Below are 27,563 nucleotides of genomic sequence, written 5' to 3' on the forward strand. Positions count from 1 at the left end.
ATCTTATTTTATTGAAAATCATTAAAAAATACCTGTGAAACAATTAAATCTTTATGTTTCACGTTAAACAACCATTAAAGTTCGATTGATCGGCCAATTGAAAAAAATCCTAAAAATCATTAAATCAGGGTTTTTGTTCGACAATACCAAAATCAGAATTCATTGTCAAAAAATATTTTTTTTCCTCAGTTAAAATTCCTCATTTCATTCTATGTTGATAAACTGGCTTGGAAAAAGTTACCATATTTCTCTAGCTGAGGGTAAAATGTTTCTCTCTGACTCATGAAATATGCATTTTACAGGATCATATGGTTCCTGATATAGTCCGTAGACATCATCATCATCATTCAACTTCTTCTCCTGGTCTGGTGTTAAAAAAGCAAACTAAACATCGTAAATATCGAAGAATCGCAATTTAAACCAAATCAGCACCCAAAATTGTAATGGAATCAAATTGCGAGAATAGCCCTACTGGTCAGAAAAACAAGCAGTTTTAGGGTCGTCAAAGTAGTCTCCAGTTACCTTTGACCGTGCTGTTGAATTTTCAGCCATACAGTCTGATTTGGGCCTGACTCATGGGAAAAAGTTCAACCAACCCAAATAATAGAAATTAAAACTATGGGACATTATCATCAATCAATTCTGAGCCACTTCCTGCTTCGCTACACATGCTACAGACAGTGTAGAGAGTATTTCACTAATGTTATGATGACACAATTCCTATACGACTGTTTTCTGTAATATACACTCTATAATGATGTTTTCAGATTTCTGGATACCAAAAACTAATACCACAGCTGATATTTAAGGCCGTCTTTTGTGCGAATGTCCGGACCTGGTATATCAATCAACACTCCAGTTGGTTTAAGGATCCAGCAGTTATTTTAGGTTGAGTGTTTTATTCTCAAAGAAAGGATGAAGTTTTAAGAGGTGTCACATTCAGGTGTAAACTTAGTTGATTGAAGTTATGAACTAAAATGTTTGTTGACGACCCTTTCAAAATGATTCACTGATGATTCAAACTCTGGCGAATTTAAGTTTTATTTTCGTTAACGCGACAATGACGACCATTGGCCTTTACAAAATCACAATATTTTCTCTTCTACATCTAAACTGTAAAAGCAAGCACATTCTTGTAACACGCGTTTGATCTGTTGGACACATATAGCAAAACGTCTGACCAACACGTGTCTGTCACTGCTTAGCATTTAAGCACCATCGTAAAAGCGCAACACAGTCCTTGTTTTGTGTCCATTGCACTTTGATTTGAAGCTTAAGATTAAAAACAGGGCTTTAATGTTTACAGAAAGAGTGTTTTCTTTGTACTTGACTTGGTGTTAGGATTATTCATTTATAACTCCACTTTAATCAGCGTGTAACGACCTTTCCTTACTGTATAGATCAGCAGGGACAGCACAGCAGCTTCACATTGGGAGGCTAAGTTATTACACATTATCACACAAGTAAAAGAGTGAAATGTTACAGATTTAAACACTTGATACACCCTAAATATAAATTCCTGAACTGGCATATGAATTAATTTGAAGAGAAAATGTTTTGACTAAATGTTAAGATAAAATGTATATTGAGTCATGTGTTAAGGATGCTGCTGAAGAACTTCCCTGTGTTTCCACAGCAGCTGTTTGTCTGAAATGTATCACCAGATATAAAGATTGGTGTTATTACTCCTTCGCCCCATATATCACAGAACTGTCCGACCCTAACACCAAGATTAAATAATGTTGCTATTGTGTTGCTGAACTGTGTATTTTATCATTTCATTGAAGATACCATCAGAGCTGCTGGCTTTCCTTTTCTACTTCTGCCTCTCCTCCATCCGAATTGTTTCTCATGCTCTCCCCCTTCTCTCCCTCTACATCCCTATCTCCTCCTCCCCTCCTTCCCCTCTTCTCCCTATCTTATCTGTCCTGTTTGTCCCCTTTCCCTCCACCCCCATACCTCCCATATGTCTCCTCTCTTTTTCTCTCTCCACAGTTGTCCTAAGCTGGAGGACCTGCCGCCCGAGCAATGGAGCCACTCTACAGTAAGAAACGCCCTCAAGGAGTTACTCAAAGACATGAATCAGAGCTCTCTGGCTAAAGAATGTCCCTTATCACAGGTGCTGAAGCCCAGTCTCCTTATTCCAAAAAATTAAAATTTAAAACGATTAGCGCCCGAACCCTTTCCCCCTCTTGCTCCCAAACAACCCCCCTTCTCCATCACTCTTGCTTTTGTCCTTTACTTATCAAATGCCCTGAGTTTGATCGAGTGGGAAAGAGAATCCGCATAGAAAACCAAATCAATAGCTATTGTCATCTGTTTGCTGCATGTTTTTTTGGTTTCTTTTACAGCCCCCTACACACACACACACTCACACACTCTCACACACTCTCACACACTGTGTAGTGGCAGCCAAAAAGCAGAGGTGTTGTTGAACGTATGGTTATTGTTAGATAAACATTGGCTGAAACCCAGAAAGATCTGGATTGTTTTTGTTCTTTTTTCTCATTTAGTTAATTCTCAACATTTCATAGCATCAGGCCCGTCGAGCCAAACATGTTAGGTGTTACATTCTGTGCTTTCTCCCTTTGTCGGCTGTGAGGTTTGGAACGAAAGCGCCAGTGCAGATATTGTATTAACAGGCAGCGTAGTCAGTATATCATGGAGGCAGCTCTGGAGTGAATGGAATGAAACGGCAGTATATCTCTCACAGGGGCCAATAATGTGTGAGTGTGAGGAAATATGTGCGTGTGTATTCGCATGAGTACATTTCTGAAATGTATATCAACAAACGCGGATATATCTTAGAGCGTTATTTGTGTTTTGCACGCGTTGTGTGTGTTTAAATCCGAAAGTGTGCGTAGGTTCCTTCAGTGTGAAGCCAGCACTCCTCCCGGGCCACCGTATGGTCACCTGGAGACCCTCATTTGCGTTCTGCTGTGTGTATGCGTGTGTGTGAGCTGCTCCTCTCACAGTGTGTGTTTGTGTGTTTAGCCGGGCATGAGCAGTGCGCTGATGATGTAAAGAGTCCCTGGGTGGCGTTCAGGCGGAGCCCAGCCCGGTCTGGTAATCACCCTGTTTACGGTCCATATGTGAAGACGGCTCAGAGGAGAGCACACACGAGCTCAGAGGATCTAGCACACGCTCACACACACACAGAGGCACACACACTTTCTCAGACACAGATTTGCTATTTTCACACACACACACTAGTCTCAAATTAAACTGAAGATTGTTTTAGCTTTCCAGTGAGAATGAAAGGAGCTTCTCTGATATCTTGAAGTGAAGCTGTCTATGTCTTTCTCTCTTGAATGTGTTTTATTATTAATGCTGATCCTAAAGCAATCAATCATGCAGGAAGTCTTGTAGATTCTTGTTTGATTCAATCACTGCAGAGTGTTATTTGTCCTCTAATGCAGTGAGTGAAAGAAGCATGCTACCTTCTCACTTCTTGAATTTAGTTCAATCATATTTTACCAAAACATTTAAGTTTGAGAACCATAGGTTTTGTAAAGGCACAGGTATGACGCACATGCTAGGATTCTTTTTTAGAAGATTATTTTGAATTTATACTAAATTACAATTTTGATCCAGACATTTTTTTGAATAAATTTTACGATCCTTAAGAGAGCAAGTGCAAAGCTTCTGTCACAAAATTATATAAATTTTATTTCCCTCCATTTTTTCTTGCTTAAAGCTTTATAGGCCTTAAAAAATAACATACCCCAGCTGAACTCACGCCTAGGGATGGTTAGCTTTCACGTTTGAAACGACACGGTACTGATACCCGGTACCTGGCAATCAGTATCAGCAATGGTACCAATTTTTGGTACTTTTTTGTGTTCATGTGGTAAAAATATCAATCTGCTTAATAATAAGATATCAATGTTTTTCAATTTAACATTTTTTCTTCAATATATAACCTTGCAATGCTGTGTTCATGTCCAGCATGGAAAATTGCCAACTCTTCCACTCCCTCACAGTCTCAGGGTGGGATGGGTTTAGCTACCTTAACATGGTACCTTTCCCAACCCATTTCACGTGAATCAGTACCTGGTACTTTTGACAGAATTTTGCTAGTACCTATAAAAGTACCTGACTCAGTACCAAGCGGCAACCTCTGGTCTAAGAATATGAGTCAATGCTGAAGTGCTAAAATCTACTGTTTCTCGTGTGTCTGTTTGAGGCTAGCTCCGGAAGTAGCGGAAGTCACATACACACCAAGCCAAAAAAGGACGTTGTCAAAGCAGAAATTAACCTATTTACAGCCTGGTTCAAGAAACGTCTCCTGTCTGAGTCACTAATTTTACTACCGGCTCCCACTGTACCGGTGGGGGGGGGGGTGGATTTTTTTCTACTTTGGCCGTTCAGAGGATATTAAGATCGTGAGCTCCCCCAATAAGAGGCACAGCTGAGGGTCACATGGCCGACAGGCGCCCTATGGCTGTAAGCGAAGCCCTTGCCACTACCAATGTGGCCGCTATAGCCGATGTGCTTCATTTTCCGTTTCAGAAACAGACGGGTGACGTCGGCGAGACTACGACCTTGTTTTATACAGTCTATGCTCAGTACCCATCCCTACTCACGCCGGAGTATCATTTTCATGTTTTCTGTTACTGAATCACAGGCTTGCTAGCAGTGCTGTTTTTTGTTTTGAAGTCTCACTTTAGCAGTCCTGTGAGGACTCGCTGTATTCTGTAGTGTTTTTCTGGGATAAAGACTCCGTTTCCCATGAGCACTATCACCAATTGTCATGAAGATGTGACTCTCTCCAAGCATGCATTTGTTTTGGAGAGCAGATCTTTTTTAATGCTACTTCTCCGTGTATGAGGCAACCTTTCCCAGGATGTAAAGCGACAACAATCAATCTTTGTAAACTCAGTTTGTAGTTTAGTGTCCAGACACTCTGGTGAATCCTGGTTATGTCCCATCAGAGCTCATCTACCAACTCCAACCTCACCGAGCAGAGCTAACGTAACCTCACTCTTCATTTTATTGATAGACTCTCAAGTTTGAACAGACCACTGCAGAATAACTTGGAATGAACATTAGCACAAACAGCTTAACCTGTGTTTCAGCTCTATGCCAACATAGGGATTTTCAATCTACATGCTGTTAATGGATCCATGCTTGCCATGACCAAAAATACGAAGACAAAGTATTTTAAATCATTGATAATTTTGGCAAACGTCTTAACGTCCTCACTTCCATTGTAATCTTGCTCTAAAAAGCGATGAATCAACTATTCCACACACAGCTCACAGATTTTTGTCTAAAGTCTATCTATGTGAAACTGGCCCCTCAGTATCGACTTGTATCCCTCGTCTTCAAACATGGCAGCCGGGATGGTGTTTGACATCTGTTACTCTGTGGGGTTTAATGCGGCCTGCTACACCCGTAGAGCGACAGTTTGTTCCTCAAACACCCGATTGGTGAAGCAGACTGCTTGTGACGTTTGAGGGCTGTTCCCACGTTGCCTTGATACGCCGACTCCCTGTCCTGTGTGTGCTGATGTCACCGCCTGTGTGGTGTGGTGTGATGAGAGGGTGAAAAGCCAAGAAGCGTACCGCCAGCACTCTCAGCTTTCTGAGTTGACCAAAAAAAAGTGGAGCGAGTGGGAGGGGAAGGGGGCGTTGCAGGAGTCAGAAGAAGACTGGCACCTTTTCAGGATTAGTGTTTTTCTTGAAATTCTGCTGCGTAATCCCGGACCGCAAAGAGAGGTTAACAGATGAGAGAGCGGCAGTGTGAGAGTGAAAGAGAATTAGCTCACCTCTGAACAGAGCTCTGAAGAGACACAGGGAGGAGGGGTCAGCGGAGCGGGGAGGGGAGGGCGGCAGGGGGTTACTTTGTGAAACGCAGCTTTTGTGCGGGACCTTGTCAAACATTTAGTTTCATTCTTTTGTAGCAGGGAGTCATGCTTTGTGTGCTTGGCCTACAAATGGCACGAGGAAACTCAAAGAGGGAAAATGAATTCACTCATGCCTATTGTGGCTCTGCTGGGGGAACGGATTCGGAGCTGCGCGTTTGCGGATCTGGCGAAAATAAAACTTCCCCTGATCCCGCCACCATCAGGTTTATTAATTTTTTTCCGAGGTTGCTACCAAGCTTACCAACCCCCTTGCCGTTGTTCACAGAAACTATGGCAACAAACGAGCCCCCCTCTGCCACCCCGGTCTTCCTCATCGCCACCACCTCTCCTTACCCGCCCCCCGCGCGCTCTCGCTGGGCGGCCCCTGATGCACCAGCTGCTGTGTTGCGTAGCAGCAAATAGTCATCAAAATGCCATCTTTGCAGGTCTTCACCACCTCTGCTGCCATAGGCCCAATGTGGCTGCCAGTTAGTGTGTGTGTGCGTGTGTGTGTGTGAGATAAAAGGGAGGGGTGGGGGTCACCCAGTTGAGGTGGGTAGCTGCCATAATTGAGCTGTGTTAGATGTTGGCGAGAGACAAGGCACAGTGTTGCAAATGGGATGCGCCTTTCCCCCAGCTGATTCAAGACATCAGGCTAAGTTGGAATGTGTGTGTGCCTATTTAATTGTGCATGTGTGTGTGTGTGTGTGTTTGTGTACCTGCACCATGTGTGTTTGTCTGCAGGGGTTGTAGTTTGTGTGTGTATTCATTGCCAGTGTGTGCACCACTCTCTAATGCTGGCAGCTGGGCGCCTACACTACCTGCCTGCTGCACCGTTATTTTCCTACACACACACACAAATATGAACACACACACACACACACTCTCTTCTCTTCTCTCTGTGTTTTCTCCTTCTCTCTTCCTGTCTCCCGTGATGGGGAGTGGAGTAGATGTTGGGGACCGATAGCAGCCCAGTGCCACTTCCTGGTCTTGCTGATAAGCTCTCTGTGCTGCAGATGGCTATCACTTAAAGGGTCCACACACATGCTTCAGCATACACACACTAAAACACACACACTCACACACACACAGCCATGCTACCTGTTGACAAGCCCTTGCGCAGCCCTCCTGCTGGCACCGCAGTGGCAGCACAGGCTCTGGTTATCTGCTTGATTTCACTTAGTGCGTATAAGTGTGTGTGTGACAGAGCAGTGGGAGAGAGTGAGACGAAGAATAGGTGTGTGTGTGTGTGTGTGTGTTGTTTTCCTCACACATACACGTGGGGGCCCCCTGTGAGAGGTAGAGTGATGTATTGAGGGAGAGGGCTGATTAATGAGGAGCGTTTATTAGAACATCTGTGTCAAAGATGGCGGAGAAAGAGGCAGTGAGACAGAGGGAACGATAGTCTTCTGCAGGCCTCTTGTTTGTTGCCTGGAGCCGCCTTAGCCCAGATATACTGTAAATAAAAGATGGCAGGCTGGAAGAGAGGAGTTCATTATCCCACAGACTTAGAGACGAAATCTTCTCACTTCTCGTTCCTGCTTTTCAGTCAGATCTTTAGTTTTGGTGTTGGAGCGTCGACTCTTGGTTCAACTTAAATTTATGTTTTTCTGCTCCACAAGTCAGTTAAGAACAAAACTTTTTAGTTTGATTCTTTCTGTGTTTTCTGAATCTTAAAAAGTAAACAGGACACTGCAAAACTGAAATCTTAACAAGTGTTTTTGTCTCCTTTTCAGTAGAAAATGTCTTTTTAGACTTGATATGAGCCACATTTACTTGACCAGTCCAGAAAGCTGTGTTGTTTCAAGTTATTTAGATTCCCCTCGTTCAATTGGCAGATTTTTATACTTGTTACAAGCAATTCAGACCTCATTTTTGCCTTTAAATAACTTAAAACAAGACATTTTTCTGGGCTGGTCATATGACTGTGGCTCAAATCAAGTATAATAAAACAATTTTACTTTAAATAAGATAAAAACACATGATAAGATTTCAGTTTTTTTGCAGCGGACATTTCTGTTTTACAACCCTAGACAGCTGAACTTTACACTGCAAAAAACTAAGATCTTATCAAGTGTTTTTGTCTTATTTAAAGTAATAATTGTCTTATACCGATCAGTCCAGACAAGAATGTCTTGTTTCAATTTTTTAAAGACAAAACCAACTCTGAATTGTTTGCAACAAGTGAAAAAAATCTGCTAATGGAACAAGAAAAATTTGCTCGAAAATTTGCTTGAAACTAGAATAATGTACTACTACAAGTAACTTTTCTCTTGTTCTATTGGCAGATTTTAATTTTCTTGTTAGAAGCAGTTCAGACTAGGAACAGGTCCCCGACCAAATTCTGTCAAAAGGATCAGGTACCGATCCACCTAAAATCAAAAGGTACCATGTTTAGGTACCTAAATGCATCCTTGTGACTGTGAGGGAGTGGAAGAGTAGGGGATTTTCCATGCTGGACATGAACACAGCATTACAATGTTATATATTGAAGAATAAATATGTTAAATTGAAAAAAATACATATTTTATTTTTAAACAAATTGATATTTTTTTACCACATAAACACAGAAAAGTTCAGAAAATTGGTAGCATTGAGCACCGGTACCGATTGCTAGATACCAGGTATCGGCACCGTATCCCCAATTCAGACCTCAGACCTCATCTTGATCTTTAACTAACTTGAAATAAGACATTTTTCTGGACTGGTCAGGTGAATGTGGCTCATATTAAGTCTAAAAAGACATTTTTTACTGAAAGTAAGACAAAAACACTTGATAAGGTTTCAGTTTTTTACAGTGTAGCTACTGTTTCTGAAAGGCTTTACTGCATAAATCACAAAGAATGAGCTGCTTCATGCTTTGAAGTGTGACCCGTTCAATTCTGACTTCCTAACCCTAACCTGAACTCTATTAGGGTTTTTATTAAATGGAGGCTTTTCACTCTATCTATCAAAGCCGGCTTTGTTAGACTGAGCAAGTCCCAGTGCAGTCATCTTCACCCCCCCGCCCCTTGTTGCTATTTTTCATCATGACACGATGCGCCACAGTGCGGTTGGTGCAGTTTTACACCAATCTTCAACGTGACTCTTGACTCACTTGCTGATATTTGACTCTAGCTTTTTCTATTTTATCTAATTCTCTTGCGGTGACTTGGCTTTTGCTCAGTTAAAGTCTTAAAGTTCTCTAGTTTTGACAAACTTTCACTTTTGTCCTGTAGCTTTGACTTCTGCCCTGCTGCAAACTGAAAGAGCAAACTTGTGTCTTTTTTACTCTTGGTTTTGAGTGTTTTCTGTCTGAACACATGCTTCCCTTTGGATTGGTACCATTGGAAAAGTTGCGCACAGCTTTATTAGATCATGCACAGTCCAGGCTAAGTGCCAGTTTGTCTTGTCCCAAACTTTTTCTGCCAGCAACCCCCAAAAATAGAAGTGGCAGAGACCAGTGACCCCCTGCTGTTGGAGTACAGGAGTACAGATGATCCAAAAACAGACAAAAACGAACAGAAAACTCTCTAAGATGCTTAATTTAGTTGATCCGTATAAAGTTGGAGTAGCTTTGTGCAGGCATTGTTCAGTGTTTCCACCGCTAAAACAGTCGTTATCTTGGCTTCACTCGGTGACAAGGAAATGTAGAAGACACATCTTTTTTTTTCTGTTTGCATGGTGTAATATAAAATTTAAGTAAGTTTAAGTAAAGTTTTTTGATTTTTGGAAGGTATTTTGTGATCCCACAGGGGTCCCAGCCCTGTGGTGCAGACTGCCTTAATAACTTCACTTCCCTGAATGACCTCTGATGGAAACTAAGTTTATCAAGTTGACCATCCTCTCTGATATCAGACAGCTTCACTAACGTTTGCAACAAAGCGGCCTGAGCTGTGGAAGCAGGAACCGGGCACTGCGGCCACTATCTTCTGTTGCTATCACTTGCTTTTAGTGGGCACATTCAATGCTCCATGACTCAGCTTTGGTTGCACTGCAGCTATAACTGATCCTCACATACAGAGTTTGCTGAATGCACTGAAAAAAACAGAAATCTTATCAAGTGTTTTTGTCTTATTTTCAGGAAAAAAATGTCTTTTTAGACTTGATATGAGCCACATTCACCTGACCAGTCCAGAAAATGTCTTGTTTCAAGTTATTTGAATTGAATTGCTTGTAACAAGAAAAAAAATATGGCAGATATCGCTCATTTTTGTCTTTTATCAACTAAAAACAAGACATTTTTCTGGACTGATCAGTTGAAAGTGCCTCAAATCAAGTATAATAAGACAATTTTTACTTAAAATGAGACAAAGACACTTGATAAAGTCTCGTTTTTTTTGCTGTGAGACATTGACAAGAAAGTAAAACTGAGCTAAAAGAGTGAGAAACTACTCATTACAGATCATGTAAACTAGAAACTTGAAGTTTTTATTTTGATTTATTGTGTTTTTAAGTGTGTTATTGTAGGTATCTTTATATCTGAGCCTCTAAAAAATGCACTAAAGCCACCAAATGCATGAGCACAGAGCTTAAAAACAGAAGCGTTTGCTCGTGTTTCTGCAGCTGCAGCCAAAGAACCAGAATCATCCTGAACCAGTTCATTGTGCTCACCCCTCCATTCTGCTCCGCCAGAAGGTTCCCCTACCATCCTCCAAGCGCATATATTATAAAAAATGATAAAGATGGCATACCTGTAATTTGAAAACAGATGGTTTGGTTCTTTTGAATATTTATAACAATCAAAAACAATTTCTCCTGCACAGGCCTCCCTATTCGCCCCGAGGCCGGCAAGGTGTTAAAACATTCATTTTAATGAAACTAGAAGGAGAAAAATATCGCCTTTTTGCTTTTCTGCGGCGAAGGAGGGAGGCTGAAGTGAATGCAGAGAGGGGTAGAGAGTCGACGAAATAACGACACGCTCAGCGCGGCCCTCGATCTGCTTGAAGTTGTTGTCTTTAACAGATTGTATAAATAAAGAGACGGGAAATAAAAGAGGTTTATCTGTTTACATCGCACAACTCCCCAGATGCTGATATTCAATAAGGCGCAATCTTCTTTCTTTTTGAAGGTAAACATCCTCCCTGCCGCCTGCTTTTTATGTCAACAGACTTAGCACCAAGTTGACTTTGTAATTTACCCACTCTGAAATCAGAAACGGTTCAAACAAACTCAGAGGCATTTGATAAAAAAGAACAGACAAAGCCTTGTTTGATTTAATTTGTTCACCTTTTAGAAGAGAAGATCCAAAAATATCTGCATGTCTGATACTTTTCACTTGCCATTTTTAGTGCTGGGTTTTACCTTGTCCCTATCTTTTATTTGTTTTGACAAGCTACAGTGTTACTGCATGTTTCACAAGCTTTAATATTATGTCTGTATATTTTCCACAATGAGAAGCTAAAGTCTCTCTCCCGTCCTCTTTCCCTCTCAATCAATCTCTCTCTTTCAGAGTATGATTTCCTCCATTGTGAACAGCACTTACTATGCAAATGTGTCGGCGGCGAAGTGTCAGGAATTTGGGCGCTGGTATAAACATTTCAAGAAGACAAAAGATATGATGGGTAAGCAAAACGGAGGGGCGCAAAGTATGGCGCTCACACTTTTGTCTCTGTCCACACACACACACATAATCACACAATCACACACACACACTAGTCGCCATCACAATATGTTCTCTAGCCAACCGTCTCTTTGTCTTCCTGCCGCTGCATGAAGCAGAAATACATTTTTATCTTGTTATCTAATAACTCAAGATTACTCCACTCTGTTCTGCAGAAGCACAGTGTTATCTGTGATTTATCTATTATTGCTTAAACTCAAGCTAATGCCAGAGCCAAATACAGGGCTCAGACTGTTTTTATTTTTGTTTGTGAGCTTTAGTTTCCCACGAACAAAAGGCAGCAACGACTTCAACCAGCCACCGCCTAGTCGAAAATTCAATTAGATTTTCTTATCAACCCTCTAACAACGCATGCTTTATATTATCTGTAAAAAATCCCCTTTTGACCCACCAGGAAATGAGGTTATATGATACTAGTAGCACCCCAGCTGGAGAAAGAATTCCTCTATATTTTTATGTCTTTTGATTAAGCAGAACTCCACGCTGTTGCAGGGCTCATAAGGCAGTGTAATGTTGAGATATTAGCTTTAACAATCTGTTGAACAATCTTTTCTCTTTGCCAGTGCGCCACTGCTCGCAGTGATGACAGATGAGATATTATATCAAAATGTTTTCACAGCCTCCATGCAAATAGTGTGTTGTGATCATATCTTATCTGATGTTTTTTTCTTCTTCTGTTTAAGTGTTAAAGTGTCTGCTAACATACGCTGGGAACATTACTTACTCCAGACCTGCTGTACTTGTGTATTATCCTGCACACTCCTACACATTCTCTGTCATAATTGTTTTCGATCTGGCTTTATTTTCCTCTGAAATGGGGCTGCTGCAGCTGGCGGTGCGGCCTCAGCGATGCTAGTTCTTTAAATGTCATATTTCTGCTCAGCTGCAGTGGGAGAGGAGGGCTGTACAAAGCTTTAACCCTGTGTTTCTTTCTTCATAACTCCACTCTGTATGTATGAATGTGTGTGTGTTTGTATGTGTGTGTGTGTGTGTGTGCTTGTGCTTGCCCTCCCATCCAACTGTGCAGGCATGCGCCAACCCTCCCAGCTGGAGGGCTACCTGGGGACATGTGTCCTCCGTGAGAGCCCGCGTGCCAATGCACTAGGTACGTTTTAACATGGGCACACACACAAACACACACATTCGCACACACCTTTGATTTCTTTTTACTTTGAGGGATATCACACTGATAAATGTTTTGAAACTAACCAGCACCTCAAACCAAGCTGCAACCTCTGCTCTACAAATATGGGAAATATGAGATATTATGATCGCCAGTTCGTCCAATCAGAGGCACGGCTCACCAGATTGACAGATGGGCGCCCTGGAGCTGTTAGAGAGGAGCTGTGAGCGTGGAGGCTCAAGGCCCGCCTCATTTTCAGTGTGGTCACCATCGACAGATAGGTTCAAAACTCTGTATCAGAAACAGACTGGTGATGTCATTCAGACTACGTAAATTTATCATATGATCTATGGTTCTTTGCACATCTTACAGGGGGGCATGCGTCTTTAAAAATTCAAACTTTAGTGACTGCAATACGACATGACACGTTAAAATTAGACCTGAAACAACACAACACAAGGGATGGGTACCGAATTAGGTACTTTTTTAATTACCCACCGAATTATCTCAAAAGTACCGGGTACCGATTCATAGAAAGTCAAAAGGTACCATGTTTAAGCACCTAAATGCATCCTTGTGACTGTGAGGGAGTGGAAGAGTGGGCAATTTTCTATGCTGGACTTGAACACAGCATTGCTAGGTTATATATTGAAGAATAAATATGCTAAATAGAAAAGAATTTCCATTTTATTATTAATCAAATTGATATGTTTTACCTCATAAAGTCACCAAAAGTACTGAAAATTGGTACCGTTGAGTACCGCTACCGATTGCCAGGTACCGGGCATCAGTAGTGTATCGTTTCAAATGTGAAAGATACCCATCCCTACACAACACCTAAAGATATGACACCATACAACACAATATGACATGATATGGCACCGTATCATACAATACGACATGGCTGGACATAAGCAACATCATGATATGCAACATCATGATATACAACATCAGACAACAGCACACGACATGATACAACATGAACGGCACCACACCACAAGATTCAACAAGATTTGATATGACACCACCATAAACTGTACAAAACATGGACATAGCCTCTGCGACGTCACCTGTCTGTACCCGAGACAAAGAAATGAAGCCAATCCACGGACGCAGCCACATTTGGTATGCCGCTGGCTGTGAGTTTCCTTTGGAACAGCTACGATCCTGAAAACTTCCAAACCGCTAAGTTAGAAAAAAATTCACTCACCGTACAGTGTGTGCCGATAGTGAAATCAGGGTTTTAGACCCAAGACGTTTTTAGAACCAGGCTGTAAATATGTTTTTAATGTCGTAAAATTCTGTTTTTGTGGCTGGGTGTGCGTGACTTTGGGTCTTTCTACAGCCAGCCTCAAGTGGATCCTCAATGAACAGCAACTATAAACACTTCTGTATAGACTTCATTTTTACTAACCGGATGTTGCCTCTTTGGACACCACACAACATTATACAATATGTACAATACAGTACAGTTTATTTTCCCCAAAGAGAAATGTGTCTTAGACTTAATGCACATTTAGCTCTTTATACCTACAATGAACAACCTTTGCAGTTATGCTTCAAAATATGCCTTAAACATCAAATGACCAAGAATGTGAGCCCTAACTTATTGATTAGTGTTTGTTCCTTGATAATAAAACACATTAGACATGATTATCATTAAAAACACTTCAGTAATTTTAGTCAGGTAAGTGTTTTCCTTAATGTTAGGACCTGTGTAATATCAGTTTTTTCTGTTGTTGTGTTACTTTCAGACATATTAGCTGAAAAAGTTAGCATGTTGTACTTTAAACCATGAAAACCATTCTCCAGTTTTTATCCAGTTTAAACCAAACATTGATGTCACACATACAACCTTTAAGTGAAAACTGAGGGGCGCCAGTATAGCCTAGCTGTCTAGGTTGATGAGGGGAGCCCTTGAGTGGGCAGCCAGGGCTCGGGTCCAACCTGTGGCACCTTTCCCGCATGTCACTCCCTGACCCTGTTTCCTGCTCTGTCTGCTCTCTTTTCCTCTCCAATTAAAGGCACAAATAACAACTCAAAAACAAACCAAAAAACTACATAAACACACACTTGATCTTAGTTTTGAGGAGTCACATTTCTCCCCTGATACCTAACCTTAATTTTAAATACATGTCTTGCCTGAACTGAATCTTTATCACATTTTAATCCTAATCCAGAAACCAAACAGCCCTTTAAAGTCGGATTAAAATAAATGCTTGACTTTTTCCGTTTGTTAGATTCGCTTAACCTTATATTACCCTCTGCATGTCAACCTGTAACTTAAAGATATCTTCATGGCCACATCCTTAAAGTAATATCAGTGAGAGTTCATTGAAACACTTTAAAAGCAGAGGCAGAAGAAGCGTTTGCTCAGAAGGGTTTTTTGGTTTCTCTCTGGCAACTGCAAACTCTGATAAGAACAAAACCACCAATGTATATCCAGAGAAGATAACATCTCGAGATGTGCTGACACACATACTCTTACCCAGCTGTGTCACGTTAACCAAACCACTGAGTCGCAACCCTGGCACACGAGCCTCAGGTGACCACATCACACCCCCAGAAACTCCCCCAGCTTTAATATTCATGACGGTCTGCTGTCTGCCGCCTTGGACACAAAAGTTTGGAGGCTGGAGGAAAGAGTGGCACGGTCGTCTCTTTGTGCTTCTGCGGCGGTGTCAAGTGTGACTTTGCATTTACTTCTCCACGCTGCATTTGAGCCTGAAGTCAAGGAGAATAAGTACCTGGTCACAGGTACTGGCAAGCTACCGCGCCGCTCTGCCAGCTGAAGTGGTGTTAGCAGCCGCCGGCGAATGTGGCGTCTCCTCTTTTTGACGTGGCAGCGTTAGAGCAGGGAAGCCAACACAGGAGAGAGTTGGGTCACTTTGTATGTGTCTCTCTCTCACACACAGTCACAGTCACACACACACATGCTCCCTCCCTCTCTCAGCCCACATCCCATTCCCATTGTGTGTTTAATCCGGGGCTCTTTTGTGGCAGGATTCCACACGAGGACTCCCGCTTCTGTGGCAGCCTTTTTCTCCCAGGGCCTGCCATGCTCTTCTGTCACCCCTTCTCTTTTCAATTTGCATGGAAATGCCTGTGTGTGCCTGTGTGTTTGTGTGTTGTGAGCATGCCCCCCAGCAGTCTGTGCGAGCAAGCATATGCACACATACACACACACACACACATATTCACATATGAGTGAATAGACACGCCATACCATCAGAGCCAGGGAATGCCAGGGATTATGGGAAGAGATGTGATTATTACCAAGATTTTTTTTTGTTTTGTTTTCCCCCCACATCATTTGTTTTCGATATATGCTCAATAGACCCGTCTTGGCCGGGTGTTTCTTGCCTGCTGACAGTTAAGAAACAGGCGGCTCAAACACACGATTATTGTGGGTATTTTTGGAAAACATCCATGCACTTAATCTTTCATCTGCTGAAAAATTCAGCTTGTTGAAGACCCTCACCCCCTCCTCTTCCTCCCCACAACAGCAATTTACTCTTTTCACAATCTCTTTCTGTGGGATGTGGAGGCCGCAGCACACTTCTGAGGTGTTAATGTTGCCATGCGTATGAATTCTTAAACGCTGCCCCCTCACTCACTTGCTCGGGATCTTGCGCGTAAAAAGCCTCGGCATATGTAATGTTCCTTAAAGAGAGGCGGAAACCTGAAACATTCAGCTTGCTCACTTCTCTGTGGGTAGCACTTTGAATGGCAAATCATTGTTTTCACCGTCTGAGCACATCATTTAAACCTGCCTTAAAACATTCCCTAGCAACCATTATGGACTTAAAGATTCCCAACGCAGGAGCTGCCGCAAAACGACGTTAAATAACAGTACAAAGACATTTTTTTTTTTTAGTCTAGCTTCACAAAGGCGTATCCTCTGATTAACTCCTTCTCCCTACGCTTAAAGTCAGACCTTCCTCACCTAAAACTGCTATAATAGCTAGCTTGTGTTCCTTATTTCAGAATTAAGGATGTAAAAAGAGAATCAGATTTCTCAACATTGCTCCTGCTTTTTGTGGACTCACACACTCTGATATTGAACACACTCACACACACACACACTCTTCTGTCTCTCAGGGATTTATTTTTCACATGATGAGGCCGCAGACGTTCTGAACTTAATTTCCAAGGCATGGCTTGTGGAAGACACAGGTCAAACACAATGAGGCTCTTTTATCTGCGTTTCCATCTTTTTCTTTTTTTAACCGGTCGTTGGACGATCAGCTGTTTCATATCCAATCAGGGTGGCAGAGGCCCGTAAGGGGGAAAACACTGAACTCCTGTATTTATCTGTTAGTGGTTTGGCTGCAGAAATGTCCTCCTCTACCATATGTCAGCAATATAATCGGGAATTTTAGCTGACAGCTCCAATTTCACTGGAGGCTAAAGTTTGAGCTCACGCAGAGAGGATCTGTTTCATTTCTCCTGATAAAAGATCATAGCTATGATGACATTAAACTGATGCTCATGATTTTTAGATTGAGCTCTAACTTTCACATTTTTTTCTCTCTGCATTTTCTGATTTTTTGATTTGATAACTTATCTGACTTGTCCTTCTTTGCTTCGTTTTTTTTTATTCCCCTAGAGATGGACAGCCTGTCCGACCTCTCTCCACCCGGCTCTAACCACAACCACAACCACAACCACAACCACCTGGGCTTTTCCCAGCAGCAGCAGCCCATCCCCGGCAGCACAGCAGAGCAGACCCCTTCCTCACCCGTGCCCCCGCTGTCCCACGCCCCGCCGCCTCACGGAGGCCAGACGGGCGGCCGGCAGCCCCAGCTTCCCGGTCTGCACCACCCAGGCCTGGTGTCCACACCCATCAGCCCCCAGCTGGTCAACCAGCAGCTCGTGATGGCACAGATCCTCAACCAGCAGTACGCGGTGAACCGGCTGCTGGCGCAGCAGTCGCTGTCGCAGCAGTACCTCAACCACCCACCTGTCAGCCGCAACTCCCACAGCAAGCCCATGGAGCCACAGGTGGCGTCCAACACGGAAGTGTCATCAGAGGTCTATCAGTGGGTGAGGGACGAGCTGAAGCGAGCCGGGATCTCACAGGCGGTTTTTGCTCGTGTGGCCTTCAACAGAACCCAGGTGAGAGGGCAGAGTATCCAGCATTTATCTGACTTCAGCACCATGAAAAACATTTGGCAGTTTTCTGTTTTTAATTTTTAGAGGTGGAGTTTATGAATACCATGGAATTAAATGTCAAACTTCTGATCAACTTAAAGGGCTGTGAGGAGTATGAAAGTGATCTTGAAAAAGTCTCCCTTCAAGATATATACCTGATCATAAATCACACTTTAAAATAAGATTATATGCGTCAATATTGCTGGTAAAAGATTATTTTAAAATGCTGCTTCTTAACTTCCTGATTGGGTCGTCCAGGACCGGGTTGGGCTGCGGCACGTCTAGGTCTAAATGACAATACCACGCCAGTTGACAAGTAGTGAGAAGAGATACAACACAGATATCTGTGTTTTTCTCTGCTGAAAGTGATTTCTGTGATTAATTTTGTAGTGATGGTGGACACAGGAGCCTAACTGTCAGACAAAAAAAGGACAGAAGAGCAGAAGAAACCTAAACAGGAGAGTGATAGCGCCCACGCTAAAGGCTAACACAGGGGCTAAACTGTTTGTGCTAATGTTCATTCCAACTCACAGTCAGCAGTTATTCTGCAGTGGTCTGTTCAAACTTGAGTCTATCAACAAAATGAAGAGTGAGGTTACGTTAGCTCTGATTGGTAGATGACTGGCAGGACATAACCAGGATTTACTAACGTTACACATTACAGACACGTTTTAGAGCACCGGGCTACCAGCTGTGCTACATATGTATGGCTACACATTGTTTTTTGATTTTTATTTTGTATTTAATCTGGAAGTGGTGAGCTCTGCGGTTCTGTGGTTCATATTATAGTGTAGACTGAAACAACTTATAAAGGAAAAAAATATGTAATAATCTGGGAAAAAGTTGCTCAGACTACATGTACTAGTCTGATGGATACTGAAAGCTATGTGTAATAGAAAACAAACTGCGCTTTTTCAAATTAAAAGACAATTTAAAAAAATATATATATAAAAGGCTATCTAACTACATACATACTGACAGTGTTTACTTGTTGTCACATTAGCCTACAGATACGTCTGAGCACCAGGCTAGCATTTAGCCGGCTGCTAAAACGTTAGCTTGATGTCACGTTTCAAACCGTATCGCTACGTAACTGTACTGATGAATACCTTAATGGGCGGAGACTCTGGGCCAAGGTGGCAAGGGAGTGCGGTTAAAACAGATCCTCCTCATAGCATCTTTAAGTATAAACAAAAGTATAACTCTGACTCAAAACAAAGGATAAGTTTGAACACATAACCTTCTCCACATCACAACCTCTTAATCCCACTTAAATGCGCTACATCTGGAACTTTCTCACAACAGGACAGTCTTAAAAATGCTCCAGAGGGACCTGAAGAATTATAGTATCCATAAATCCTGAAGCAGACTGGGTTATGCTCCGCGTTTTACTTTATTTTTTCTTCAAGACTGCAGTAACATTTTTACCGCACCTGCATCTGAGAAATTTGAGAGAGAAAAAACATCTTCTTTGAGACCATTATGGTCATAGAAATTAAAATAATTTGGAAAGCATCCAGTATTTGCTTCATCATCCAGGGTTGATTAAATATTGCTTTGTTTTTTTTTCTTTAATTTGAGTTTAATATCACTTTTTATCCTCAATTTTACTACCCGGTCTGACTCATATTCACAGTGTAATAAAACTTTTGGAGCACAAACAGTAACTCTGATCAACTCACATAAAAAGAGCTCTGCAAGTTCCCCGAACACTGTGTATCTTTAAGATTGGCACGTTGCAGCAGGGCTACGTTAGCTCGAAACATCTATCAAAACATCATCTGATGCTGCATACCAACATCCTGTGTCAAAGAACGGAGGAACATTTAAAACAACTTCATGCAGCTTCTTTGACAGATAAATAAATTTAAAGAGGTGTTTCCATCCACGGATTATTCCTCATTCATAATTTTCAGCACCTCTACTGTACTTGAAGACAGCTGGCAGCCCGCCATGCGAGACCGGGGCTCGGTCATCGCGTGCGTTCTCTCAGTCTGCCAAAATATGTGGTTTTTCTTCATAGTCGGAGGCCTTACACACACATATCCTCACACACACACTCACAGGAGGCAGTGATAACGTTTTAAGATGAACCGAGGTGACAGCAAATCTCATTTCCACTCCATTTGCTTTGAAGTCGTCGTGTATGAAAGAGGGAAAAACACTGAAACTGATAAGGATCTATTAGAATTAGAACATACAACAACCCCCGACCAAGAAACAAATGTGTGTGTGTGTGTGTGTTGGAGTCAGACAGTGGTGTTTCTGTGCGGATTGGTGAACTCCCACACAAACAGAGTCTTATCTGAAGCTGATATGAGGAATTAGCTCAATGTGCCGTTGGAGAGTTTGCCTTTGGAGGATTATTTATTAGGCGTGTGGTTCTTCCTCGAGTCTGTGCTAATAAAAAGAGAGCATGGGAGAGAAGTGACAGGAGAAGCCTGCGTCGAGGCTTTTTAACCCTTTCGGAGAAGAAACGGATTAACCTGAGAGATAGACGAAAAGGTCTGATGGCAAAGAATGCAGACACCGACAGACAGTGAAAACATAAATGCCACATAATCTCACCCCTGAATGCTTGTGTGTATCAAGCACGCAGTCCCTTTTTGCCATAAAACCCTCTCTGAGTCAGATTTTACTTGTTCACACTTGCCTTGAAACCATACTTTTTATAAACATGACACATATAGCTGTGTAACAACTTATCTGCAGCTCGACTCTCCATGTTCTGCTGCTGAAAAACAGAAAACACATAAAAGTAATAGCACAAGCATGTTTTCCCCATCACCTAGTTTTATTACCAAATCACACCTATTGATGGGGAGAGAAGCAAAGAGATGGTTTGCACAGTGTGTGGCCAAGAGCTGATGAAAAGGCCCAATCACACGTCTCTGATAATGGAGTCATCGCCGTCTCATAATGATGGAATTGAGCGCTATTGAAAGTAAACAGAGGATACACTGATTGCCCGCCGTGGAAGATTTCATATTTCAGGCGAGTGGCTGCAGCTCTCTTCGAAGGCAACACAAGGCTCTGAGAAAATGTCCAAAACCTGCAGAATTACAGGAGAGGAACTGAAGTGGCTCTGTGGTTTCTGTTTTGACCTCTTTCTCTTCTCTTTCTTTGTCTTCTCTCAGGGCTTGCTGTCTGAAATCCTACGTAAGGAGGAAGACCCCAAAACTGCTTCCCAGTCGCTGCTGGTCAATTTACGCGCCATGCAGAACTTCCTGCAGCTACCAGAGGCCGAACGTGATCGCATCTATCAAGACGAGAGGGAGCGCAGCCTGACAGCAGCATCAGCGATGGGCTCAGCTCCTCTCATCAGCACTCCACCCAGCCGAGCCGTACAGGTACCTGAGATTAAACTCCTTATGAAGACATTTAGATTAGGGATGCTCTAATCCAAGTTTTCTGGTTTCAATACTGATGCTGATACCTGCGCTTTGGGTATCGACCAATACTAACCGATACCATTCATTTATAATGACCTGCATGCTCCACTGGGGGATACGACGGGTAATGATTTAAGTAAAAGGCAAAAAATTTGTATATGGAGTTACTGAAGTTAATATTTATTCTAACTATGAAATATTTAAATTTTTACCAGCAGTTTGGTAAAAAAATATGCCTCAGTTTGTGCAGAAATTGTCATGTATTTTACCCTATAGACTGGTAATTCAGCAAAAAACAAAGACAGTGCATCAGGTATCATTCCAAATCAAGTATCAAAGAGTGCCAGTAAAAAAAAAAAGTTTGAAAAAATGATGAAGGTATCCTTTAATCGATCCGGGATCATCATTTTAGCTGATAATCACAAACATTCAGTCACGTTAGCTGTCAGTTAGCACAGTTTGCTGCTAATGTGTCCAAAGCTAGTTTGTCCAGTTGGATTGATTCCTCTGCTTTCGAGTTCAAGATGGTTAATGTCAGTTTAAATTATTACCCCATTTAGTTTAGTTCAGTTTAGTTCAGCTTAATTCGGTCAGTTTCAACAAAGACTAATATGCACAATGAATGGAAAACAAACAAATGTTGAGTTAAGAAAGAAAATCAACTTAAAAAAGAAATAAACATAACAAACAACAAAGCAGGACCGGAAAAGACTTGGGTTGAAGCATTTGCTTATTTCATATACACTTTTTTTACCCTTTTTTTGTTTGTTGCAAGAAAGAAATTTTAAAGACATTTCTTTAAAAGGGGGAAAAAGAGACAAAGTTATGCTAATGTCTAATATTTAAGTTCATAGTCTCAGTTTTCCTGAATCCTGCAGCATCTTGTAAGAGCCGCATCTAGAGCAGTTTTAGATTTTAGCGTACTTTATTGCATGCACAGAAGTTTGGGGGCTTATACAGAAGAGTATGTAAAATAGATGTTCACCACAGAACAAGCTCAAGGTTGTTTTTTGGTTTTTAATTTTTAGCTTTTTATTGATATTAAAGCATAAAACAAAACCTCTTTCACCTCTAATCCAAACTTAAATATCAGATTAGGACTCCACGGATATTCAATACTTCGCCAGATTGGGATCAATAATAATAATAATAACTTTATTTATATTGCATCTTTAAAAACAGCAGTTTACAAAATGCTTTGACAACAGACAGGAACATGCAGACAACAAAGCACAGGGAAACAAAAACAAGACCCAGACTATACAAGAACCATGCAACATAAGATGAGACTCAAATAAAAGCTAAAAACATTCGCTCAGTAAGAAAAAGAAAGAAGGCAGTAAAAGGCAGCTAAAAAAAAAAGCAGGACAGAAAAGATGATCAATGTCTCAAATTCAAATCCTGATCCCTACACTTCACAGGACCCAATCTGAGTCTCTGGTGAAACATTGCAATATTTCAAGCTGGATAACTTATGTAACAAATCTTGATACCCTGTACCCGGACTTTAACATGAGCAATCACATGAGCATCCACTTTACCTGCAGCCTAACTTGTGCCAGAGCTAATGTTTTTGTCTGCTCCACCCTGAGAGTGATAATGAGATAAATCTGCCTTTCAGAGCGGCTGTGATTTACAGATATAATTGCACAAATGAAGAGCTTTTGCACCAAGTTAGAGGATTTTTTTATTTGGATTGTTGCACTTTAAAAAGCACACAGCAAAAGAGCAGCATCATTCCTCCTTCAGAGACGTGTATCCAAAGACTTCATCCTTTGAACTCTTTTTGTCCCACGTAAAAATGAGGTCATTTCATGAATATGTTTACAGTTAGGACAGGTATGCGGGCGTGGGAGCAGGTTGGAGTGTTTTGAAGACAGAGGAATTTTTTTGTCTGTGTCTGCGGTGATGTCGTGGACCCAATCCAAAGACATGTGTAACAAACAGCGTTACGTCAGAAAAGCTTCAAGGGCGCCAAAACAAAATGCCACTCTTGTGTGCTTCATTCATTCTTTGAGCTTGGAAACATTTTATTTGGATTATTTTGTTTTGTTACACAACTTTCGAAAAAGGGCACATTGTGTTTACATGTGACGACAGCAAACGTGCACACACGAACCGCCCTGGCACATTGTTAAGATTCACACCTCACATTCCCCTCCACTGACTCAGGCTACAACCTGTCGAGAAACATGAGGAACAAATAAAGGCCCGTTTGTTCGGTCAACATGCTGGAAAGGAGAAATAGTTTATGTTCCCCCTGCATGTAAATCAGCTCCACACAGGTGGGAATGGTGCACGAATCACAGATAATTTTTTGTGCTAATTTTGACCTTTACTGTGCATTCAGCAGCATTAAAAGCCCTCCCTCTGAGAAAGATCAAACATCTATTCCACTGTCCTCTTTCAAAATCTCTTTGCACCAAAGCACAACTTTCCACCCTCACAGCAAATCAGCGTCTCTCATCTGAAAGGTATGTGGCAACTTTCGACCACTTAAGCCCATTTGAAGTGCGGTCAGCTGCATCTGGGAGGTGAGAGGTGTCGGACAAAGCCCTCTCTGTCCTGTCCTCTGTGACGACTCAGCTTTTAGGTAGGTGAAGAGGGAAGACAGAAAGAACAGGCCCACCCGTCTCCAAAATGAAGCCTCCTCCTGAGGGTACTCAGCAGGATAGCAGAGGCTGCCTTTTCAAAAACCGAAAAGAAAGAGTTGCTTTCTGAAGCAGCCGTGCTGAACTTAAGCTGGGCCACTTTGCAGCTGACAGCTCATCTTAACAACGTGAGTCTGTGTCAGCTCAGGACAGAGGAGGGACTTATGATCAGGAATCAAACTGAAAGGATACGTTTGGCTTTTAATTTAATGTTAACGTTAGGTTTCACGAGTCCAAGTGTTGAAAATCTGGATAATTACATCAGGTGACAGACAGATCACTGATGTACTCAGAGAATTAATATGTAGAGAGCTGTTTAGAGTATCAGAGACCAGCTCAACAGAGCTGTGCAGATTGATAACAGAGCACGAATACATTTGCAAGCTGAACAGTAAACACAAAGACTTCTGCACTGCATACAAACTGTAAAGATTTCAAACATGACCGCTGACTGAAAGCCTCGTATTGCTCCAAATACTACATCAACAGAATACATATCTGCCTGATACACTTCACCTGCATGACTTAAACACATTGACATTTATCATATAGGCCTGTTCTTACACAAGGCAATTCACTCACCCACAAACACACACACACACACACACACACACAGTCGTACACTCATACACCTGGCCATCTGCCAGCCTCTCCTATGGAGCAATGCGGTGTGAATTTAAGCACATAAATCAGCCAGGGTGGCAATTGAGCTCGAGACAGAGGAGGCTTTTTATTGGCCTCGTAAAAACAGATGCAGAGGTATGTTTCTCACACGTGTGTCTGATGGGTCGGCTCAATTCCCCTGAAGCCAGTTAGTGCACGTCCCGGCCTTAACAATTAGCCCGACACGGTAACCTACCTACCTGGCTACCGCTCAGACTGACAAGCCCACGTCGCTGTCATAAAATTTAAAAAAGAACAAAAAAAAACAGGATGAAAGGCTCCGACTCTTCCGACATTCCAGTTTCACCACAAGTTTGAGGATTATGAGATTGTTTTTGACACATAAAAGAGCTCACATTAAGCGTCTAGACCACTACTTGGATCTATATATTTTTTTAAGCACAGGTTGTATCTTCAGTTAGTGGCTGTTGGGGTTATTATGGTTTATTTGAATGCTGTGTACTTGTACTCGTACCCAACCCTCTCCTTTGAAAGGGCTTGTATGGATGATTCATATGCTAATGGTTCTTTGGTTATGCTTTTATTAGGATACTTGTTACTTTGTCAAAAGATTTTTGTCAAGATGCAACAAGCCGCTGAATGAGGATGATTTGATTTCACTCGACTTGCATTTATTTTTTAATCACCAGCTTGACATAAGAATAATAACATTTCATACAACACATCTAAGTGTTTTTGAGCAGAGCAACATAAGAGAGATGGGACTGCCTGAGTGTTTTTCCAGATTACTTTTTATTTTTTTTTCTGCCTCAGTAAGTGTGTTGTGTTCCTGACTCTGCAGCCTCGGAGGGAAGACTGCAACAGCGTGAGGCCCGAGGACTGGAATCCCCGGATCCCTGTGGGCATTTCTCCTGTGAGCAAACAACTGCACCCTCACCCGACTACATTCTCAGAGACAATACAGAAACCAGAGCAGAGACACATAAGTTTAATTCTAGTTTAATGCGAGGGCTTGCCTTTTTTTTTTTTTTTGCAATTTCTGCTCAAAAATTTGTCAAAGAAGTCAGTTGATTATGAAACCACATTAGTTTTTATGTTTCAAAGCAGCGGTCTCTGACCTTTTTAATGTCAGACAATATTTTTACCAACCAGCTCTTCTTCTGTCTCCTCACTGTTTTTTTTACCCTGCCTAACGAAACTTTCCAGCGATGTTTGTTTTTGTCTATTTAGTGGGGGTTTAGCGGCAAGAACAGCCCTGGGGTTGGGGACCACTGTTTTAAAAGCCTGAAATATTAATTTCATCAGTTATTTTAACAAGATCATGAGCAAGAAGAGACACAAAGTTTTTGTTTAGGACGTATTTTGAACTAAAAGAACATTTTTCGCTCCTTCCAAGACAAATACAGAGCTATACAAAACTGACTTTCACCAGAAATCATGCAGAAGTGTCAGTTTCTCAGTTTATGAGGCTTTGTGTAGGGTTTTTTTTTTTACATTTCTTTCTCTGTTTCTTCTTCTTCTATCCAGGTGAAACCATCGCCTCTGCCCAGCGAGTGGAACGGCAAAACTGAGAGCTGCATCCTCAACATCAACTCCACCATCTACGATGAGATCCAGCAGGAGATGAAGAGGGCCAAAGTTTCTCAGGCCCTGTTTGCCAAAGTGGCTGCGTCTAAGAGCCAGGTATGAAAACCCACACGAAGGAGGGGAAGATATCAAAATCTTTGTTTCGGTTTCCAAAAGTTTAGAGGGGGAAAACTCAGTGTTTTGTCACAGAAGGAGTCTGCTCTCTTGGAAGAAACGTCAAAGTCCTACAGAGAGAAATCTGGAGTATAAAACGAACGCAGGCTCGTGTAATGTAAGAAGTTAAATTTCTATAAATATTTTACAGAATTTACTCTTTAAATAAGCAATCTTTGATCTGGAAAGCATCTCGAATGCCTCTTGCACACACAGACAGACTCACACAATGAGGCCTGCTCATGACATCATACTACAGTCAAAGACAATGATGTCGAAATCTACCCTCCTCTTCCCAAAACTCGCCTCAGAGCATCACTGAGGTGATTTATGGCCATAATGACACGTCCTCTTTATTGTGGGTTTGGAGTTTAGCAGTCGACACTGTTTCGACACCAAACAAACCTGTTTATATTAGCTCCACTCGGTAAGACGATGGGGCCCCTGTTATCTTCTCCCAGAGAGCGCGGCGCTCACACAATACAAGCCTGTGTGTGGTGGAAACAGCTCCACTTTAACTCTTTATTAAAAGTCATTTAAAAATGGAGCGCTAAGGAGTTATTATTAAAGGTTTTCCAGCGTCTGTCGGAGGCAGAGTTGGAAAGATTTCCACAATTGTGCTTGATGAAGAAGATGGGGGGAAAATAGATCACCAAGGGCGGAATAATCTAGAAATATCTGCAAAGGCTTTATTTTTTTCTTGCTGATTAGGATGATTATACCCCCAGATAGCTTTGTTTTACCAAATTGCAGTTTGATGCACAAACCACTGTTTTTGTTAAGGAGTTCAAAGACTCCTTGAAAGGATGGAGAAAGAGAAAGGGGGGAGAGCACGTCTTTTTCTTCTCAAATGAAGGTTTGTCTGGGAAAAGGGTTCCACCGATGCCTTCTCCACCCCACTCCCATCTTTCTGTCTTGCCCCCTCTACCTCTTCCATTTCTCCCCGATTTCTGCCTCTCTTTCACGTTCCATTCATGGCAGGCGGGTGCGAATGTGAATTGAGCAGCAGATAAGAAGTGTGCTAATTATGCCTGTGAAAGGGGGCCTGGGAGAGCACTTATCTCTGGCTCCATCTCGTAATGGGCGCTCCCCGGGCAGCTGGTCTCCCCCCTTGCTACCCAGCCGGCATCACCACAGCTACCAGCGCCGCCAGGCCGGGCCTGCTCCTCCCCATCAGAACCCCTGAACCCCAAAGATCACAATCTCTTCACAAACCTAGCATTTGCTTCAGCCCTTCAGTCTTAGGAGCAGCACTAGTTTGTAGCTTTACCTTCACTTTGTGCTCTGAGGAAGCAAAACTGCACTTGAAGGTTTTGAGTTTTCCTCCCAGAACTCACATCTGTCCAACACCTTTGTCACTTTTAAGTCTAATCACACACCCGAGAAGTAAAGCAACTAAAATTCCCAGTAAAATTATCAGTTGGTTGAT

General features: G+C 42.0%; 1 protein-coding gene across 5 annotated transcripts in view; it reads left to right on the plus strand.

The window, feature by feature from the left end:
• satb1b (SATB homeobox 1b) overlaps nucleotides 1–27,563 on the plus strand; it is a 76,003-nt gene that overhangs the window by 22,588 nt on the left and 25,852 nt on the right. For 2 of the 5 annotated variants that reach the window (XM_074683443.1, XM_074683442.1), the window contains exons 5-11: nucleotides 1,996–2,119; nucleotides 11,280–11,391; nucleotides 12,478–12,555; nucleotides 17,183–17,691; nucleotides 20,865–21,077; nucleotides 25,236–25,307; nucleotides 25,922–26,077. In XM_074683443.1, coding sequence (XP_074539544.1) covers nucleotides 1,996–2,119; nucleotides 11,280–11,391; nucleotides 12,478–12,555; nucleotides 17,183–17,691; nucleotides 20,865–21,077; nucleotides 25,236–25,307; nucleotides 25,922–26,077 — 1,264 coding nt within the window. The remainder of the gene's footprint in view (nucleotides 1–1,995; nucleotides 2,120–11,279; nucleotides 11,392–12,477; nucleotides 12,556–17,182; nucleotides 17,692–20,864; nucleotides 21,078–25,235; nucleotides 25,308–25,921; nucleotides 26,078–27,563) is intronic. The other 3 variants (XM_074683444.1, XM_074683445.1, XM_074683447.1) reach the window with 3 other exon arrangements.

Source organism: Halichoeres trimaculatus, unplaced genomic scaffold (assembly GCF_033239565.1).
Source record: "Halichoeres trimaculatus isolate MK-OKI-2021-1 unplaced genomic scaffold, fHalTri1.1 fHalTri1_scaffold_12, whole genome shotgun sequence".
Taxonomy (NCBI): Eukaryota; Metazoa; Chordata; class Actinopteri; order Labriformes; family Labridae; genus Halichoeres; species Halichoeres trimaculatus.